The sequence below is a fragment of the Lathamus discolor genome, chromosome 4 (genome assembly GCF_037157495.1).
Source record: "Lathamus discolor isolate bLatDis1 chromosome 4, bLatDis1.hap1, whole genome shotgun sequence".
In the NCBI taxonomy this organism is placed as follows: domain Eukaryota; kingdom Metazoa; phylum Chordata; class Aves; order Psittaciformes; family Psittacidae; genus Lathamus; species Lathamus discolor.
The window spans coordinates 83481351-83496999 of record NC_088887.1 but is presented as its reverse complement, the minus strand read 5'-3'; the positions used below and the strand labels follow the sequence as shown (position 1 = coordinate 83496999).

General features: G+C 36.5%; 1 protein-coding gene across 1 annotated transcript in view; it reads right to left on the bottom strand.

The window, feature by feature from the left end:
* MYCBP2 (MYC binding protein 2) overlaps window positions 1–15649 on the bottom strand; it is a 180510-nt gene that overhangs the window by 28151 nt on the left and 136710 nt on the right. The window contains exons 56-61 of the mRNA XM_065678093.1: window positions 6476–8119; window positions 5043–5212; window positions 4013–4257; window positions 3171–3338; window positions 1562–1719; window positions 954–1153 (exon numbers count right to left, since the gene is read on the bottom strand). Of these exons, the coding sequence (XP_065534165.1) occupies window positions 954–1153; window positions 1562–1719; window positions 3171–3338; window positions 4013–4257; window positions 5043–5212; window positions 6476–8119 (2585 nt within the window). The remainder of the gene's footprint in view (window positions 1–953; window positions 1154–1561; window positions 1720–3170; window positions 3339–4012; window positions 4258–5042; window positions 5213–6475; window positions 8120–15649) is intronic.

The window sequence follows — 15649 nt, the reverse complement described above, 5'->3', positions numbered from 1 at the left end:
CCATACACAAAAATAAGTTCCTTGACAAAAGCTCTAAGGATAAAAGAAGCAAAGTTCTTATGTATTTTTAGGCACAATTACAGGATGAGATAAGCACTCCTTACTAATCAAACTGGTTAACAGAGTAAATATCCTTTTTAACTTAGAACTCTCTAGGCTGAGATTTGGTTTCCTTGTTTGGTCTCTGTCATTGACAAAATTAATAAAAAAAAAAATCAGACACAAAAAAAATCAACATAATGGGGAAAAAAGTGGGTTTTTTTAATTGTAACATTCATATGTTCTAAAAGCTGCAATATCACTGCATATTGATGTTTGGAAATTTGATGGGTGGTGTTTAACAATAGAGGTGTGGTACTTTATCTGAGAAAATCCACCTATATTTTCACGCTACAAATACCTGAAAAATACTCATCCTGTATACAGTTTCAGAAGAACTGCCACTAAAGCTTAGGTGAAATTAAAAAAAAGATGGCCTCAGCTTTTATTGAAGCAGTTAACCTTTAATTAATCCTTAATGGATCTTTTGGCTGCTCATTCACTATCTACATAACAGGGGTAGCATTCACCTTTATCAGAAGGAAGTTATGAAGTATCTAGATATTACCAACATCAAAACAATTCTAAAGAAAGAATACTCAGTCCAATATTTGAAAAAGGAAAGACCTTAAAAAGTTAAGTAGAACTGGGAAGATGCTCAGCAAATGAGAAGAAAACAGTATTCCTGTAACTGGTTAATAATATTTTCATCAGTCATTTTCTACATGACAGACAAACTACTGAAGGTTTACAGGCAATACTTCCGTATTAACACTTTAAGAGTGACTAATATTAGTAAGTAAACTTTCAGAATAGGGTTACTGCACATCAAAAGTTAATTTTTAAAAGAAATCTGAGTCAAAATTTAAAAATGTCTCATTTTAATCACACAAGATCCATTAGTACATTAATACCTCCATGGCAAAGACTCGGCAAGCAGATTTCCGTAAGGCTTGTTTCATTGCTACTTCAAGTCCTTCCAGATCATGATGCTGGATTACAAATGCCAATACTGGCCACTGGAAATTTCTCTCTCCTTTGGAAAGAGAGCTGTGGGCGGAGATTAACCGAGAAAGTTCAGGAGATGGATGTCTCAGGAGAGAGGACCCCACTTCTATTCAAAAGCATAAAAATATGCATACATTAGATTCTTTGTGCATTTTAACTGTATAGCTACAGTAAAAATAAAAAGCAACAGAGCAATTTTAGTATTGATATTTTAATTAATTTTTTCCACAAGGAAAATGTGGAAAAATGGTGTTTCAACTGAGAAAGAAAATACCACTTTTACATCAAGCACAAATGATACACCACAAATTTTCAGAACCACAGTAATTTCTGAACTGTTTTTAGGCTAATTCTGTGTGGATTAACAAACAGATGTTTATTAATAAATAGAAATAAAAGCCATTGCATGTAGTTACAAAAACCCCTATTTGTCTACAGTTTCCAAGAAGAACTGCAAACCCAGTGCCATATCCTTGAAGACTTTTTCTCCTGCTTCTGATGTCTGTGCTCTTACCTGCATCTCCACTGTTGACTCGTCTCCTAGGGATTGCCTTTACACGTGCTGGCAAAATTGAGTGCTGTTTGTCATATTCTGATGCAACGACTGAATATGATCTTTGAAAGACTGTACGCTTCGCAAGATCTGTGTCTGTTATTGGACTGGTTTCCAAACTACAAAGAAATCAGTGAAGTTACAGATCCATTAATGAATATGTAGGGTATACTTGAATTTGACATAACTATTAAAATAAAGACACATGCATTTCATAATGGCAATGTTACTACTGCATGAAACTTTACCTTATGTACCTAATAACTGCTTAAATGCTGGGAAAGAAGGAATACGTATTAGAATTACACATTGTGAAAACACATGCAAAGTGCTCTATAAACAAATGTAATAATGTACATAGTAAGTTCCAAGAATTTAGGTACTTTTCAGAGAGAACATACTCAGATCATGACTAAATTGACACTTCAGACCAAATTTGCCCTGAGAATGCATGTGAAAACATCTATGGGGTGAATTTTTAATATGCAAGCCAACTGAAATTTAGAACTTTATGGGAAGTAACATTATTAGCCTTAAAGACAATTGCTATGGCTACACCTCTGACATGTTTTACTCCTTACCTCCAGTGGACTTCTTACAGTCTGCAGAAGAACTCCCAGTTTATGCTGACCCTATAGGCCTCAGGAGACCATGGTGTCCACGGTTTTAATAAAGGAACATACCAATATGATGCACTCTTAAGGAGTTTTGTAAGAAAAGTTCTATTTCTGAAAAGACTACATTGTAGATTGTAATATTCCAATAAACTGTTTTTGCAATCAGTATTAAATATAACAGATTGAAATAAAAACAGATTTAAAGCAAGTTTTCATTACATCCTCATTATGAGGAAACACTGTCTGACATCTGAAAACACGGAGTATCTAAGTTGATTCCGGGCTATTATTAAGAAACAATAAGAGACTTTTTCTTTTTCCCCCTATAATTGCATTAGTTAGATCATAGTAAATTTAACTATGTAAATTTAAGATAAGAAACTGTCTTAACCTGACAGAAACCATCTAGCACTCTTGGTCCCAGGCAGCACAAAATTATAATTTCTTCAGTGCCATTTTAACTTCTTACAGAAAGAATCAGCAACATTTACTTTGAAAAACGTAAGGTAATGAAATTCCCTCCTCTTCAAACTTCCCTTCAGAATGAAATCCTGAAAGGAAGATAACAGCCACTTCCTTTCAATAAACACCATTAATCTGCACTCCAGCCAGTTATAGAAGTACAGGGGGAAAAAACCTCCAACAGCTATGGTCCTTGGACCATTGCTCTTTAGATCACTTCTTCAGTTCTGTAGTTCTGAAGATTCTGGAAAAATTGTATTTGTGTCTATGGGGAAATAAGCAGGCCTGGAATGGATGGATGGATAAATTTCCCTGAGGTACGCTAAGAGCCCCTACCAATTTCTTAAGCTTTTTTCATACTTAGGTTGTAAACCCAAGACTTTACTACAGAGAAGCGATTTCAGAGATGGATCTGGGCTGCTCTTTTTAAAATTGGTGCTATGCTAATGCTTTAGCATTTGTATGTAGTACCTAGAGTTACAAGGAAGTACCTTGGGGGCATAGATTTCATGTTACTTTCTGGCTCTTCAAAGACATTAGGGCTTGCATCAGGAGTAACTGAGATGTACGGTGCAGGTACTGAAGTTGAGCGCAGGTACCTCATCTCGTCCTGGAAGAGGTTGTCATCCTGGTACCCAACAAAGTTTTCATGATGATGCCTACATCAAATTAGATTTTTAAATTAGGATTAAGGATTACAAGTTCCTGAAGCACACACGCGCGCAAAAGTCCTTTGTCAATACATTTTGCCAGCTAACACTATTCATTTACTCCTCACCTAATGCATTTAAGCTGTGACTTAAAGTGCTAGTGGAAAATATAATAACATTCTCAATCAACAGGGAGAGGGAATCACTCTTTGCTGTAACTTAATATTAGGTATTTCCATTATGTGTTGTATGCACAAATGTCTATCCATCATAAACATGAGCCACTACAGTGAAATCTACTTAGAAATACCAAGTAAGAAGAAGTCTTCTGGTTTCCTTCTTACTGTTTTTAACTGTGAAGAATGAGAAGTAGCACTATGTCTGGTACTAACACACTAAGTTAAACTCTTCAGGAAATTCTAAATTCTCTGAGGAGAAACTAAACTGTTGTTAAAAAAACAGTTAGCATCCAAAAGGTACTCGGGGTATATTTGATCCTCGAAGCAAATATGTGGAAGAAATTGAACAAGATCATGGAAAGGGAAAAGAAAGAATAAAGATCATAAAAAATTAGGAAAATAACTATTTTCTATGTATGTATTAGTTTAGTTTATACACATTTTTATCCAACACAATAAATAGTTAAGTATTAAAATCTATATTCATAAATGTCCTTTAATTACCTTGCTAAAGTCTGTAGATAGAGACATGGCATTTTAATGGGAAAGTCTTCAGAAATTCCTTCTTTGACACTGGGAAGTTGAGACTGGAATGCCTTTGTGGGGTGATAGCAGAGGATACTGGGCTCAGCAGCACTACTCAGCGACAGCAAATACAGTGCATTGGCTTTAATCACTTGATGAGCTTCCATAGTTGGCAAGGCACGAGGAGTTTTAACTTGCATTGGTTTTCTCCTAGACTGTTTAATCTAGAGAAAATAAAAAAATGTACATTTAAACTATACTTCATGACAAGGAAGCTGACAGTGTCACTTATACTAAAGTTGCTTGGCTCTTCTTGCTATAAAACGTTTTATATGACAAAATGGCACTTCTATTATTTTCATAACTTTGCAGACTTTTAATAAAAAGATGAAAGTTTTGATGTTTGCGTCAGGATGAGTTTTGTGTGCAAAAAGTTTCAACAAATTTAATTTCAAAAATAAAGTTAAATTAGCATCCTTTTGCTTATTTTAAAACCTTAACTTGTTTATATGCTTTAAGCATGAATTTGAAATTGGTCATGGAAGATGAATACAAGCAAAACATCTTTCGCACTATTCCCATTAAAAACTGCTCTAGTCTGCCCAGTGTTTGGCATCTTATATCCAATCATATCGAGGATTAGGTTCATTAGAGAAACTATAAGCATATAAAGTTAAAACAGTACTCATATTTCAATAAATAAAACAAAAGTTATATGAGCTGGCACATGCTTTTAAAAAATTAGGTACTGCATTCTATACTGCAGTTGTACTAAGAAAATAAAATTACTTTACAAATTTGAAAACACCTGTCTGAAGGGAAGAAATCCAGTCAGAAGTAATAAGCAAAGTTTCCTAGTATTTTAAACCTATAAATGACACAAGTGAGTATTCCAAAATCTTCTGAAATTACAAATTTTTTAAACTGATCCTACCTTATTTTCAAGTTGTGAACACAGTACTATTAAGCAGGTAAGAGTGCTAAGCATATGAAAACCAAATCAAAATACCTTCTCTCTTGCTGCTGCTTGCTTTTCACGGAGATATTTTTCTCTGCATCGATCACAAACCAAATACCAAGTGCTTCCTCCAATACCACCATCACCACAATTACCAGCCCATCCTCCACAAAAGTGTCCAATGCTATTATAACCTTGGCCACCTGCATAACGGCCACAACCTATATTGAGAAAAAGATGGAAGAAGAGTTATTTCAAAAGAAGGCTTATTATTATGTTATCTATTACTGTCAAAGAGGGACGGAGAAGGGGAAGGAAAATGCTTGTCTTTTCCTGGCCTTTCTCTTTTTCTGTATCTCTGAACTGATTAAAAATGAAAAGTGCATGTCCGTGTGTCCCACCAGTACCCAAAGAATCCAAATGCATTTTAGCTTTTAAAGTTTTTATTATGAATTTATCCAAAGTATCAACAGCTCCCTATTCAGAGAGCTAAGGGATGGTAAGATCAGTATTAGCCAAGATAATAGATAATGTAACACAGAAAACCTACCCCCTGCCTAACAAAGCTTAAAAGGGAATTAAGTGCATTTCTTTGAGATTATGTTTCTCGGAAAGGTTCACGGCATTCATAACTCTGAATAATAAGGCTCCTTAATTTTGTTTTACTTTTCATACAGTGCTAAAACAAGCTCATACATCTTCAGCCTGATAACATAATTAGTTATGTTTACAAACTAGAAAACACGAGGTTATTTATTACCAGCTACGTTGTAGCTAATTCTTTCTATTAGCGATCTCTTTTCTAAAGAAAACACAACTTAGGTAGCTTTTGAACTCATATGACTGGCTAAGGTAATGCCTACCTAGCATTGATTTACTCCATTTTCCTAAAAATAAAGTCCTGAAAAAAAAATCAGGGACCCAAATCAAGAGACAAAATATGAGACTGAGGCTGTGTTTTACCATACATATTGTCTAGAGGCATGCACTGGATTTTTTTAAGATACATTTTAAACCCCCAAAATGAAGTTACTGATACCCAGTACTGACACAGCAGATAAAGAAGTTTTCTATTATTTACAGTAGAACAGTAATAGAAAACGTTTGGCAATGCAGAAACTCTAATTAATCGATCTCACATTTTTTATTTCCAATTTTCTCAGCACAGCTTCAAGTCCTAAAGTTTAATAAATGGCATGCTTCTGCTCTGAAGATCTACTCTAACGTTAGCTTGTTATTTTGGCCTTGTTTCAAACAACTTGCTTGAGCATCTTTGAAAGCTTAGATCCATAACTACTTAAGGATAACATATATAAACGTGTAATTTCTACATTTAAGTTTTACTTTAGCTTATATAGCAAAACTGTGTTATAATGTTAAATAAGACAGCCTGACACATTTTCATAACAATAACTAATACCAGAATGTGCATGTGCAATATACTTTACAGATGGACATGGGAATTAAAAAATATGAACTCTTACCTGGATGAGCTTGTCTCATGTGGTAAGTCACTGGATATGGATGGGATTCTCCACACAACTCACAGATGGTGTCTTTTTCAGGTCCTCCCACTGCAAGCTGGGCCATCTCGCCAAAAAGATTTCCTCTTGGCCTAGTCTCAACCTTTTCTTTCTTCTTTTTCTCTTTTTTAGTTTTCTTGTTATCTTTGTCACTTTCCTTCTTCTTTAACACTGCACAAGAACCAGGACTTGGAAAAATCATGTTCTGGGAAGCTGCTTTAATAGTTGCTAAAGAAATATCTTCCCAGAAAGCTACCAAGTGCTGCAATGTTAATGGAAGAGGAGACTTGGATTTTATTGTGTGGTGACTCGATGTTTCAAAGGAGGTAGTTTCAGTTTTTCCATCTTCACACTTTTCATGCAGAGGTGGTTCTTTTAACATTGAGAGGACTTTGTTTTTATTGATGCTACCCATTTTAGATATATCTGGTCCATGAGGCGAGATGTTGAACATGTTAAGAGCAGATGATATTTCCAATGAATGTCTATTTTTCAACTTTGTTTCTTTTTCCTCTGCAGGTTGTTGAGTAAGACTGCTTCGAATTGGTGCATGCTCTTTGGACAGCTCTGGATTAAACTTCAGAAAAGATGAACAAGCCATAGCATCATGAACAATACCTTCATGCCAGAGAAATGCAGCAAATACAGCTCTAGCACATTCTGCAACAGAAGGTGACATTGCTTGCTTGGCAGGCTCTACAGGCTTGGAGCCATCTCCTTTGAAAAGAAAGCTGGATTTTTCCTTTTTGGGCCTTGTGTGTCTACCAGCACATTTACGGCTCACTTTTGGAGATGCTCTCATGTCTTGCTCATCTTTCAGTGGTGCTTTTCCTATGCTGAAATGAACTTTATTAGAACCATCGTCCAGACTTCTGAATTCTGTGTTGTCTTCACAGGTAGTATCTATAATACTGTTAGTCTTTAAAGTACTTGAAGTACATACTTCAACTACCTCACTGTGAAGATTTTCTTGTACAACATGAGGGGAAGGAGCTCTATTTTCAGTTTCCGTAACAGGTTTTCCATCTTTTGCAGTAATTTTTGGTTTGGGTGAAGTGGACCTGCCCCTCAAGGGTTCTGTTAGCGGTACTTTCTTTTTGCGAAGGGTATCTGGATCTAAGGTGTAAGAATCTGACTTGGAGCGTTCTCGAGGAGGATCAAGCTTTGTTTTTACAGGGGAAGGAGCTTTCTGAGGTAGAGTTTTGTCATGTGGTGATGAGGATCGTGGAGAACTAGCACCAGATCTAACGGCTGTAAGTGTCTTTGTCTTTGGAGAAGACGACCGGGTTCCTGGCCCTGGAGATTCAGCTCTCAGACCAGTAGTTGTTCTACCATCAGTTTTTAGTGTTTGCAAAGTGTTATGATTTGGAGACAAAGACCTGCTGTGAGAGTCTGATCGTAATTTTGCAGCATCTGATTTCAGCATAAGAGACTCACTGGCAGATAAGCCATCTGTATTTCTAGGTTTCTTCTGGTCAGCAGCAGCTCTATTTATTCGCACATCAAGCTTGGGTGATCTGCTGTCAGCTCTATGTTTTGATGATATGTCTGATTTTCCTGATGGAGAAATTGGTCTAGCAGCTCCTGTGAAATTCATTCGGTCACCTGTTTAGTATATTTTATAATTATTATACTTTGACAGTGATACCTTTAATAATAGAAAACAGTAATACAAAAGGATTAAAAAGATCTGAACACAAGATAAAAATCAAACATGTGCTTCTGTTCACAGCAAAATGAAAGGAAACCGAGAGGGACTTTCTTTTCCTCTAGAATATTTTCAACACATTTCTTGTATCAAAGACACATGCAAACAAGTTTTAGGAAATATTTACAGAGAAACACTACTATGAAGGTATCAAAAGGCATAGTTCTCTACCCAAAAACACTAGTAAAGGAAGCACAATCCTTAGGCAAATGTCAGGAGTTATCCAAGTTTACCACAGTTGCAACAGAAAACAGGGATTATTTATTTATTATCTCTGTGAGTTACAGCCTGACTGCAACAAGAGACTTGCAGAAAGACCAAATGTATTAGCAGACTTATTTTCTTTGATGCTCAAAAGTCAGGAAACGTAGAAAGTAAACACAGCTATAAGGTAAACTGAGTAAGAGGTTTACAGACATACCTAAGATGATTCACATTTATAATCTGAGGTAAACACCTTTTAAAGGCCACAAACTATCATTGTTCTGCTACCAGAACACAACCTACTAAAAAACCACCCAACAAACCAACCCATCTTTTCCAACCACTAAACTATCAACTGTGGTCTATGATGTCCTCTTATTTTGATGTACTAATTTATTGTTTCTGTGCACATTGATTTTGTACATATATTAATCCACAGAACTATAAAAACTATGGGTAGCTAATATAAGTACATAAAACCCAAGCATATGCAAAGTAGCAGCTCATTAAAGCAATCTGCTTCTAGTGATTTTGTGAACACAGTCTCATAGAATTGTATTTTGAAAATGAAGACAAGCAATGTTGAAATTACTGGCAAGCAATGCAGCAGTTGTGAATTAAATATAGCTGTTTCTCCACAAAGTGAGACTTTACACTGCAAAGTCTTGAAGGTACGGTTAAGTCCTTCTGATCTGGATGGGGTTTCACTAGTTAAAGATGGGAAATCTGTGTTTACTTCCTTTTGAATGATGGGATCTGAATCATCTTCTTCCAGTTCTCACTCATGAAGCCTTATCTGTATGCTAGAAAATATACAGGAGCAGTTTCTCCTACTGTTACCTCTCATAGTACAAAAAAACCCCATTTTTTTTGGAGCAAAGCCTAGCAACCCAGACATTTCCTGAAGTTACAAAACAATTATTATTTCTCTACCTCTGCATTTAAGTAGCTGATAACAAAACAAATAGTAACAGGAAAAAGTGAAGGATACCTATACTGGAATATTTGACACACTTGAAGGCTAGGGTACTCTCCTGGCTTCCCAGGAGATAGGACATGGTACGAGTTAATACTTCTCCAGGCAGAGAAGAAATATTTTGTCTATATTCAGAAACAATATGCCAAAAGTAAACAGCAGAATATAATGAGAACATCTCAAACATGACCATAAAAAATTTTGAGAGTCTAATCCATCTTTATTCTTTTTTCTTATGAGTTCTGTAATTATTTTTTTCTTCGGAAGGAGGGGGAAGAGGAAGGGAAAACATAGCATGGTACATCATGATTTATAAAATGATTGCTCTTGCTAAAAAAGAAACCAAAACCAAAAAACCAAAAACCTCAAAACTAAAAGGTTTCTTTCCAAGCATTTTGCTCATGCCAGCTCACTTATTCACCAGTTCTACTGATGAGCTATTTTGAGATGTCTACTTTGTGATACACAACTTCAGAAATGTGAACAGTAATTACTTTAAACACACTTTTCCTACAAACAAACAAAAAGATTAATTTAAGGTCTGGTCATCTGCCAGATGAGAAAATTCTCATTCTATAGAACCTTCTTAAAGAATTCGTCATAAAGGAAAGCAAGCATAGTGAAAAATCGACAAGGACATAAAACACTACAAGCCATTCAGCAATGTATCAAACTAAAAATATATGCATGACTAGTGAATATCAAGTAGGACAACGCTCTGGAATGAAACTGCTTGTGAAAGGCATAGCTTAATAGCAGCTTCCAGCAAGAAAAAAAAAAATACTTAAAAAGCAAAGGTTTGGATTTGCACACATATAGATAAATAATCCTAATTCTAGAATATCAGCACAAAGAAACCCCCAAAAAACCCCAAAACGAAAAGCTGCATAACCACGTAGCAAACTGCTGGAACTGCAAGCAAACAAAAAACCCTTGTATTTTTTCCCCTTTCTTCTTCTATATTTCATTTGCCTATTGTTTGAAAACAGGCCTTATTAGATCAGATTAACAGTCATCTTTCTGTTTCCAAAGCAGAAAGAATTAGCCAGATCATGTATCATGAAGTTGAGGCAACTCAGAAAGGCAACACTGAATGGTTATACCAAACAAGCTCCCAACAAAGACCAAACCTGAACATTTACTCTCAAAACATTATTTTATTAAGTGAATGAAATGAAAATGAATGGAAGGAGGAAAAAAAAACCAAAACCAACCAAAACCAAACCAAAACCACCAACCAAAAAAACCATTTTGAATGTAAAAATCTGAATAACCTTGCTATGTTGACATGCATACCCACCCTTCAGTTTGTGAGAGAGAGATGAAATAGCAGAGGCAGGCCCAGCTACATCATTAGTTTTGTAAATACGCTCACGAGAAGCAAGGCAGCAGGATGGAGTTTCTACAGTGGAAAACAGTTGCACAGAAGCAGCACAGATTCAATGGAAAAAGCAGTAAAGGCAAAACAAGCACTTCAAATGATATGCATCTCCTTTGTTAAGTATTCGGATTTCATTGTTTAAACTCCTGCATTAGTTTTCATTGAGAAGCAGTTCCTTCAAAATATTTTCCCTGAACTAAATTTTAAAATAATAAAAGATAACCTGTGATTTCAGCATTAGCTTCTAGGGTCTAAAAATATGCGTAGATTATCCAATGAGAGTTATGGTTTTGAGAAAATTAGAGACAATCTAGATGTTTGTGTTGGAAAGTTTCACTGGAAAGAATGAAGAAAAAATATATTAAACCCATCAAAACTACCTGTTTTGAAATCTGAATGCACCTCAATAACGTAATGTTCCGGAAAACTTCATGTACATAATATGAACTGTGGATTCTCAGTATTCTCAAGCGACAAAGCTAGCAGAAGAGTTTCTCTATCAAACAGTATAGACATAAACCCAAGTCTGTATCAACCCTTAAAAATAATGTTGCCTTAAGCAAAAGTTAAATCTGATGCAATCCAATATAATTTAGGTAGAGAGGCTACTGACATTAAATCTGTTAGAGGTACAGCTCCAAATGAAACTTGGAGCGAGATAACAAGCAGGAACTGTAAGTTTCAAATCAATCATTTTGCATTCCTATAACGTATTTTTAGTTATAATTCCAATTCCTGTCCCTTCATTTAGAAAAAAATTAATCAAATTCTCACTGCGTTAACAATTTTAAAGAGATTTTGTATGTTAGAAGGCACTCTTTTAGACAGACCCCTTTGTACAACTGGAATAAGACAAGTGTATTGAAAATAAAAGTTATTGCAATTCCTGCACTGCTCAAGACATCTTTTTGTCTGGTAGTACATTCAATAACTTGCACTTATAATTATACTAAACCCCCTATCTCATGTAATGGGCTATATTCTATAGACTCTCCAACAAGGCGTTCACACATTTGAAGTAAGAATTTCAGTCTTTAAAAAACCAAAATACTCTCTATTTTCTTAATCCAGGATTAACACAGATTTAAGAGTAGTAGTGCCTACTATGATGCCTAGAAATGATTTGGAGAGATCCAGTACTAATTATATAGCTTCTGAGTAACAGGATGTCATTCCACTGATTTTAAAAGGTTAAAAGGCAGAAAAAACACAGTAAGACCACAAAGTAGCAGCAAAGGCAATCCTAAAAATGTCAAATTGATACACTGGATTTCTAGTCTATGAATAATTAAACGAAAATCCATACTAAATCCATCTCCATGAATCCACATTTACACTTTCTTCTTTCATTCTATGTCTGAGAATACTTGTATTGCTGGAATCTCGTTTTATACTGAACAATGTACTACTAAATCATTTCAAGGGGACTGTGGCTCAAAGAGAATGAGTTTCCCACATAACCTCCATGCTGCCTTGGTGAACGATCTGCATCTATTCATGACAACCACAGGGACCAGCTTTTTGGTCAGCATTCCTTCTTTTGAAACACCCTCAAAGACTACAAAAACTAGACATACAAGGTAGGCAAGGTCTGTCTCACATCACATTTGAATGTGACACTGTACCTTTAGTCACATGCTTTCCTTCAGCATGGAAATAGCTCCAGCTTGACAAACCACACAAAGTAGAGACATAAGAGCTCAACTCCTATAGCAGGATACAGTCTTCTAACAACTATGCTTACTTCCTCTGAGGAAATGCTGGTAAACCAATTCAGGAGCATGACATACCACCATTAAACAAACTTGTAAAATGTCTCTGGAGAGCAAAGTTAAGAGTTTCTTTCAAAATGTCACTGCTTTTCTGCATGATGATGAAGGAAAGCACTGGCCTTCTCCTCCCTTTCACCTAAGCAATGGATACCGCTTCATAAGAACACATTCCTCTTTTACTCGCTCTTACTGACATGGAAGCTACAATAAGGCTTTTAGCTGAATTTCCTCAAGCACTGCAATCCATGTATCTTTTTCACACCCTGAAATGCCAAATACCATAGGGACAGATGGAGAAGGAAGAAAAAGGGGAGAAAAGTATTAAATACTGTTGCAGTAGGGGTATGAGCCTGTGAGTGAGAGCAAAAGCTGAGACTTTATCATTAGTATCATTAGAAAAACATTAGCAACTTTACCCAAAGGCAGGGCTTGGAGCATCAACACTTGAGCCACTTAAAGTTATTGACCAAATGTAAGTATTCCTGTGCTAGAAAGGTAGATTAAAAAGATTCTACGATTTTATAAATTGTAACTACAATTTTTGAAGATGTGATAAGCCACATTTATATGCTTCTAAAGCATAACACAGTTTGTGCTCTTCCTACCATCCCAGTCTCCCATGGATGGTTTCGGGTTGACTTGGACAATGTGTGCTTCATACGTATCTTTGCTAATCAAGTCTGTAAAGCCCAAGGTATGAAACATTAACTTAGCTCAAATTTTCAGGAATGATGCTTCAGCAATACACAGCATCTGAAAAAAAAGTTAAACCAATACTCTGGCTGTTTTGCGTGACAACTGGGTCATTTCAGCATGATACGGAAGAGATCAGTGTGCCTGGTTGAGAATATTCTCTCCCTTCATTTTACTGAAACACTACTGAGAAGGGTTATACGCTCCATATGTGTGCTGGTTCTTTGTGCTCCCCTCTCCAACTTGAGAAAAGCGCTACAGGCAGTGCCCAGTGGTTCTAAATGTTCTCTAACTAGCACCTAGAGAAGAAAGGAACAAAACCAAAAAGAAAATGGTCACAGTACTGCAGGGATGCATAGGAAATCCTAACATGAACAGTAGGGGATGATCATGTATAGTGGGGCTTTATGCTTGATTGCAGCTCTGCAGCATGGCTTGGTGGGGAACCAGCCTGACATGACACTCACTATGAACGTACTGAACAGCAGTTCAGCTTCTGCCTGGGCTGAGATGAGTCAGGAAGCACAGGATGTGCAAGATAAGGCTAACATGGGGGTTCCAAAGCCTCTTCAGCCTAAAAATCTATTCTTCATTTGCAATATGCAAATTATTGCAATCTTATGCCACGTTTCCTCACATCCAAGTCAAACACTGGTAAATTCAAGGTCTCATACTTCCCAAGTTCAGAGTTCAACAGCTGACACTGAAAATCTAGTAACTGACCCTGGACAGCATGGCAAGATCATGTTTCCTTGACTTGTCACATCTAAAGGCTTTTATGACACAGCACACACTGCTGAAGGCTGAGAAACAAGCCTTTCTTGACCCTTTAAGTTTCCACACTTCATTTATACTCAGAATTCAAGCAGAAATTTGAGTCTTCTGTACTCTTCACAAAGTTCAGAGACAAATTAATCAAGCGGCCATTAATAATCTTGTAGCTCTGTGAGGTTGCAGTCCTGAGAAATCTGTCACTGATGATCCTACAAACTTCTCAGAAGCAAGCTTTCAGAGGCTGGAGTAATTACAGGCTGCTTTGTTGAAATAATCAAGGAAGAAACATACATAAACTTGTGCTCTTTCTGAAAAAAAGTCCTTCCTAAGTTTCCAAGTCAACACAGCTATTCCTGAACTCATGCAGGCTATACAATATATAGAATCACAGAATCATAGAATAGTTAGGGTTGGAAAGGACCTCAAGTTCCAACCCCCCTGCCATGGACAGGGACACCTCACACTAAACCATCCCACCCAAGGCTTCAACCAACCTGGCCTTTAACACTGCCGGGGATGGAGCACTCACAACCTCCCTGGGCAACCCATTCCAGTGCCTCACCACCCTAACAGGAAAGAATTTCCTCCTTATATCCAATCTAAACTTCCCCTGTTTAAGTTTTAACCCGTTACCCCTTGTCCTGTCACTACAGTCCCTGATGAAGAGTCCCTCCCCAGCATCCCTATAGGCCCCCTTCAGATACTGGAAGGCTGCCATGAGGTCTCCACGCAGCCTTCTCCAGGCTGAACAGACCCAACTTTCTCAGCCTATCGATACCATCTTTTGTAGCTTTTTTGGACTTCTATCTGTATGAAAGACTGACAAGGAATTAAACTACATGGCAAGAGCACCTTAATTTTTGTCTGTCCCTGTGAAAAAGAAAATAATCTCCCAGCTTTTTTCCCTTGTGTGACTATGTGCAAAAATTAGCAAAGGAATTAAATAGTACAGAACCATCAGCCCTTCATAGAGTTCTAGGAAATAACTTGAAACTTAAAGGAAAACTACAATCTCTAAGTGACATATAGCATATTTTATAATCATACCAATGTTTTTCTTCCTATTGCAAAAATCTAACTTAAGGAAATAATCCTAGAGGACATTCAACAGGATCCTGATTTTCCTCAGAATCATGCTTCCAAATAAAATTTCTCCCTAGGAGGACAGATACCTGAGGAAGAACATAAAAATCTAAGTGGTAGACTATTTAGGCAGATTTTCAATCAAGACTGGTATTTAGTATAGAACTTCTACAGCCATAGAAATCTAGGCTGGCACAACTTTTGAAACCATTAAGACTGCCATTAGGCGCTTTAAAACAGCAGTTATCGACTACAAATGTTTATTTTAATTTTTAGATCTAACTTTACAGCAAGAAGCATTTAAGGATGGAGCACATAATTTGAAACTAAAAGCAAGCATGTCTAGGGCAAAATCCAAGTGATTTGATATGGAGCCTTGGGATGTGTCGTTTAATGGATTTAAATTTAAATTACATGTTTGCTAACAGGAGACTGAAAAGTACTTTGGAAATAATGAATGAAAATTGAACACTTATGCGGAGTTTCCATTACAGTTCTATTATAACTGCACCAGCACTGAACACGGATTAAAACCCACACAGCC